Source organism: Orycteropus afer, unplaced genomic scaffold (assembly GCF_000298275.1).
Source record: "Orycteropus afer afer isolate SDZICR_OR568_19922 unplaced genomic scaffold, OryAfe1.0 scaffold00017, whole genome shotgun sequence".
NCBI classification, from domain to species: Eukaryota; Metazoa; Chordata; class Mammalia; order Tubulidentata; family Orycteropodidae; genus Orycteropus; species Orycteropus afer.
The window spans coordinates 12,483,183-12,489,295 of NW_006921604.1; the positions used below are offsets into that span (position 1 = coordinate 12,483,183).

At 42.5% G+C, this 6,113-nt stretch overlaps 1 protein-coding gene across 1 annotated transcript in view; it reads left to right on the forward strand.

The window, feature by feature from the left end:
* The first annotated feature begins 422 nt into the window (after positions 1 to 422).
* The window catches only part of NPAS2 (neuronal PAS domain protein 2), a 91,197-nt gene continuing 85,506 nt past the window's right edge, over positions 423 to 6,113 (forward strand). The window contains exons 1-2 of the mRNA XM_042783487.1: positions 423 to 442; positions 741 to 889. Of these exons, the coding sequence (XP_042639421.1) occupies positions 423 to 442; positions 741 to 889 (169 nt within the window). The remainder of the gene's footprint in view (positions 443 to 740; positions 890 to 6,113) is intronic.

The window sequence follows — 6,113 nt, forward strand, 5'->3', positions numbered from 1 at the left end:
TTTTCTAACCAAGTTCTCAGGGACCCTCGGGTTCTTCAGAGGTGCCTCATTAGTGCTCAGGGGAAGATCCCTCTCAAAGTGAGCAGCTCTGCTTGCTATCAGTTCTGTAGGTGCTCAGCGTGTTATGCCGTTGTGGTGCCTGCCATGTGTCAGCCCTCTGTTGTGCATGGCTTGCACACTGTCTCATGCTGGCATGCCTTGCCTCCCTAACAGGATGATGAGCTTCCTGAAGCAGTGGCCAGGACACAAGCCCTTCGTGGCTGTCTGCTGGACACTTGGAACACCAGGCTACCTACCCCATGTGACTTAGCACCAGAGTCTAAGGTGCTCTGGATTGGAGAGAACATGGTTTGGTTGAACCATTGGCTAAAAGAGAGGTCTCAGGTAACCCCTCTGGGCTGCAGCCATCTTTACAAAACAGCATGTCACATGCTCTTGAAAGGTGAGAGCTTTATGAAGTCAGAGAGAACAGCATCTGATGATGAAGCTACTCTGTCAGATTTCGCATCACAGTTAGAACTTATTTCTTTTTAATGCTGTCTTTCTTTGTAGCCAAGAGTCTAGCAAAACATTTTTCTGTCCCTGTCACTCAGCTCTGAAAGTGGCTAATGTTACCTTCCCTAGAAGAGTTTTGATAAAGTGATCACAACAGAACATACTCGGATGAAAGTATCTTGATTTCATAACAGAGCCTGTAGGAAATGGAATATTCTGGTAACCTGTGTGTTTTATGTCTACAGAGCTTCTCGAAACAAGTCTGAGAAGAAGCGTCGGGACCAGTTCAATGTTCTCATCAAAGAGCTTAGCTCCATGCTCCCTGGCAACATGCGGAAAATGGACAAAACCACCGTGCTGGAAAAGGTCATTGGATTTTTGCAGAAACACAATGGTAAAGGATATGCTTCTCTGGTTTTATTCCATTCCTGCTCTTTCCATTTGGTGATGATTTCATCGACCAGCTCTTCCTGGTTGGTTCTCACTCTCCTGCAAATCCCAATCACATCAGTCATAAGCTTTCTGTTTCAGGGGTACCCTGCCTTCATCTTAACCCCCTTTCCAGCAGGTTTGGGAGAGGACACTTACCTCCCAAATTGTTTTATGAGCCAGAGAGAATCCAGAGTAGCCTCACAAATAACCAACACCGAGCTCCAGCAGGGTGGTACTAACAGGGGAAAGAGCTTGGTTTAAAATGTCTGGAGCAAGCATTCTTTTTCACTCAGTCCTAAACAGATGCAATGCCCAAGTACTTATTTCCCACTGGGTCAGACTGTACTTGCTTCTCCATCCTTCTCCTTCTTTGCTACTTCTTCTAAAGTCTTTGGGTTCTTGAACTACACCATTTAAAAAAAAAAAATTGAAAATTAAGCATTTACTTAATGTCAAAATTCTTTTTTTTACTGAGATACAATTCACATACCATAAAATTCACCATGTTAAAATGTACTCTTCAATGGTTTTTAATATATATTCACAAAGTGTTGTACAACCATCATCACTATCTAATTTTATCACCCCAAAAAGGACCTCCCATACCCACCAGCAGTCACTGCCATTTCCTCCAGCTCCTGGCAACCACTAATCTACTTTCTGTCTCTGGATTTGCCTATTCTAGACAGTTCATACAAATGGAATCATATAATATTTGACCTTTTGTGTTTGGCTTTCTACTTAACATCCATGTGTTAGCATGTATATCAGTACTTTATTCTTTCTTATGGCTGAATAATATTCCATTATATTGCTAAACCACACTTTATTTATCCATTCATCAGTGGTGGACAGTTGGGCTGTTTCCACCTTTTAGATATTGTGAATAATGCTGCTATGAGCATTCATATATAAGTTTTTGTATGAACATATGGTTTGTGAGTACAGTGAGTCTCTAGGTTAAGAATGTCCACCTTCAGAACAACTCCTATTTCCCCTTTAATGTTATGTAAATTTGCCCTGACTTTGAAGTGATCGAACCAACCCCTACCTCCAACAAATTCTTCATCACAGGCACCTTTACTTGCTTCACATGCAGCTTTTAAATCATTGAAAAGATTTCAAGCCTTTTCTTGCACTAAAGTAAGGCTAAATAAGAACTGTATGCACTGTTCTGAATTACCTTAAAATTCAACTTAAAGAAAACTTAGGAATAAATCTTATTTATAACCCAATGTTTTGACTCCCTAGTGCCATCCTTAGAGACATACCACAAATGGGTGGCTTTAACAAACAGGGGTTTATTCTCTTATAGTTTTGGAGGCTGGAAGTCTGAGTTCAAAGTTCTGGCACTAGGGGCTGGGTGAAGGCCCCTCGACCTTGGGGCCTTCAGCTTTCCCTCTTGCTCCCAGTCCACTGGAGTTGGAGGCATCTCTTAACTCAGGCAGCTGCTGACTGCTGAGGCTCACAAGCCCAAAGTCGACAAATAAAAGGGCACAGTCCAAAGATTATCAAGCAGCATGGCAAGCCACTAGTTCAAGTCCAGAAATAGTCCCAAGATGGACAGACATTATGGTGGGCCACTCACTGATGACTCAGCAAAATGCAGGATCCAGGTGTGCCAAGAAGCTCAGAAACCTTCCTCAAAGCTGCTGCTTATATACTGGAAGCAGACCACACCCCTAAGGCAGCTATTCAGCTGCTCACAGCAGATTTCACCATGGTGTTGATTATCAGTCTCATCATGGGAAATAACTACATCCAGCTGCCTAGCCACTTAAAACCAGGCCCAGCCAAGTTGACACATAACCTTAACTACCACACCCAAGGACTGTTGCTGTTATGTGCCGTTGAGTTGGACCCGACTCATAGTGATCCCTCCTTGGGTTTCCGAGGCGACATCGCTACAGAAGTAGATTGCCCAACCTTCCTTCCGAGGAGTGGCTGGGTCATATGGTAACTCTAGGAGCTCTGGAGCGGGGGTGGGTTGTGGTTAAGGCATTGGCCTGCTAGTCAAAAGGTCAGCAGTTTGAACCTACTAGCGCACTTTGTGGAAGAAAGATGAGGCAGTGTGCTTCTTTAAAGACTAACAGCCTTGGAAACTCTGTAGAAGTCTCTATGAGTCAGAATCAACTTGATGGCAATGGGTTTGGTTTGATTTTTATGATACCTCTATGTTTAACTTTTTGAGAAACTGCCAGAAGCTGTGCTGTTTTACATCATCACCAGCAAACTATGAGGGTTCCAGTTTCTCCACATCCTTACCAAACTTGTTATTGGCTCTTTTTTCCCCCCCAGTTATGGCCTATGAGGGAGCTCTGGTAGCATAGTCCCTAAGGCACTTGACTGCTAACCAGAAAGCTGGCAGTTCAAACCCACCAGTCACTCCTCGGAAGGAAGGTTGGGCAGTCTCCTGTAGTGATACCACCTTGGAAACTCAATGAGGGATCGCTATGAGTCAGATCCTATTCGATGGCAGTGAGTTTGGTGTTTTTGGTTTTTTTTTTTTTTGGAGTGCCTATGAAGTGGTAACTCATTGTGGTTTTGATTTGCATTTCATTAATGACTAATGATGTTTACGATGTTCTTATGTGCTTATGGGTCATTTGTATATTTTCTTTGGAGAAGTGTCTATATGCTTTGCCCATTTTTAAACTGGGTTATTTATATTTTTATTGAATTATAAGATTCCCTTATATATTCTACATACTAGATCTTTATTAGATAGGTAATTTGTACATATGTTCTGCCATTCTGTGAGTTTTCATTTCACTATCTTAATGGCGGGAGCTCTGGTGGTGTAGTGCCTAAGGCACTTGACTACTAACCAGTAGGTTGGCGGTTCAAATCCACCAGCCACTCCTCAGAAGGAAAATTGGGCAATCTACTTCCATAGAGATACTGCCTCGGAAACCCAAGGAGGGGTCGCTATGAGTTGGAGATGACTCGATGGCATGTAACAGCAACAACAATCTTAATGGCATCATTTGATTCACTAGTCTTTAACTAATTATCTATTTTTTTCGTTTGGTTGTGTTATGTGTTGAATTAAAACCCACTGCCATTGGGTTGAAAAGAGCTCTGGTGCAATAATGCCTAAGACATTTGACTGCTAACCAGAAGGTTGGCGGTTCAAACCCACCAGCCACTCCTCAGAAGGATGATTGGGCAGTCTACTTCTGTAGACATACAGCCTCGGAAACCTAAGGAGGGGTCGCTATGAGCTATGAGTCGGAGACAACTCAATGGTACATAACAACAACAACAATTTTAATGGCATCATTTGATTCACAAGTCTTTATTTATTTTTTTCCTTTGGTTGTGTTATGTGTTGAATTAAAACCCACTGCCATTGAGTTGAAAAGAGCTCTGGTGGCATAGTGCCTAAAGCATTTGACGGCTAACCAGAAGGTTGGTGGTTCAAGCCCACCAGCCACTCTGCGGAAGGAAGACTGGGCAATCTATTTCTGTAAAGATTTACTGCTTTGGCAACCCAAAGGGGGTCACTGTGAGTTGGAATCAACTCGATGGCAGTGAGTTTGGTTTTGTTTTTGGTTTTGGCCTAGATTTTCTTGAAGAAACTGTTGGTAGAATTACAGGCATCAAAGGTAATTCTGGTGAGGACTGAGAAGAAAGTGAGAAGAGCTGTAGAGAAATCTCTGTCTTCCTAGAGAATACACATGGCACCAGCAACAGAGTATTGCTAGAAATATGGACATTAACTGTGCTTCTGTAAGGCTTTGAAAGAAAATTATGAATATAAGATTGGACAATGGTGGGAGGATGATGCTTTTTATGTAGTGGCAAAGAACTAGTCTGAATTATGTTCAACTGTTTGGTAGAAGGTAGAAAATGTAAGTGAGGAACTTAGATTTCTGGTGAGGAGATCTCTAAGCAAGATCTTAAAGAGGCCTTGTGGTCTTCTTGCTGCTTGTAGCAAAGTATGAGAGGAAACAGACTTAAAAATGAACTGTGCAAATGAAAAGAGAACTTAAAGAGAGGGAATAGACTTAAAAATGAACTGTGCAAAATGAAAAGAGAACTTAAAGATTTGGAAAATTGTGTTGTATGAACGAAGGGCACATATCCTAGAATGTTCACCAAGGATGTAACTACACAATCTTTTGTTAAAGAAATTAAGCTTATGACTGATGGATCTAACCAACTACAGCAGAAAACCTATCAGCTTAGAAAAAGGGAACAGAGAGAGAATAAAAAAAAAAAAAAAAAGAGAATGCTGTCTGCTTCTTGAAGTTCTACAGAGAAGAAACAGGCCAAAGGAGCTACATCTTTTGTCCTCCAAGAAAAAAAGAGGACCATCCATGGAGCAACTCAGAGATCAGCAGAACTATTGGAAGGAGCACAGGAAGCAGGGCCTTCTGTTTCAAAGGGTGAGGCCTTGATCTTCTGGATCTTAAAGAGTAAGACCATAGCTTCCTTAGTTTCAAAGAGTCAAATCTTCACCAACTAGGTGTGGGGCTGCTGTTATGGTGTGCCAGGGAGTAGGGCTACTGCCTAAAGCTGAGGAGGGTGGGGTTGCCATGCCCAAGGGGTAGAAGAACAGAGCCTGCTGGGGCTGAAGGAATGGGGTCACCACTCAGATAGACTAGGACAATGGGGCGACCCAAAGCCAACGGAGTAGGGTTGCTGTCTCAGCGGGCCTGGAAGGTGGAGCTGAAGTCCAAGACCAAGGGACCTCCACCCAGAATCCAGAGAGCATGATCAACACCCAGAGTCTGGAGGACAAGGCCATTGCCTAAATGGTCTCAGGGAAGAGAAGATTATGAACAAGCCTTGAGCTAATGTATTTGTTCTGCTGGGCTCCGCCCTTGTTTGCTGCAAGTGATCCCTTCTTCCCTCTAATTTCACCCATTTCTAATGGAAATGTCTACCTTGTCCCTGTTCCACTATTTTACTTTGGAAACAGATCACTTGTATTATAGATTTCACAGGTTCACAGAAGAAGAGGAATTTTGCCGCCGCAAGGAATATTCTAAAAGTCTTACCCACGTTGGACTTAGATGATTGAGAAGATGAGATTTTGGAATAAAAGTTGATTTAACACTTTTGGGCTGTGTGATGGGGTGAATGTGTTTTCCATGTGGCAAGGACATGAATTTTGAGGGGCAAAAGGGTAGAAAGTTATGGATTGAATTATGTCCCTAAAAAAAAAAAAAAAAAATGTA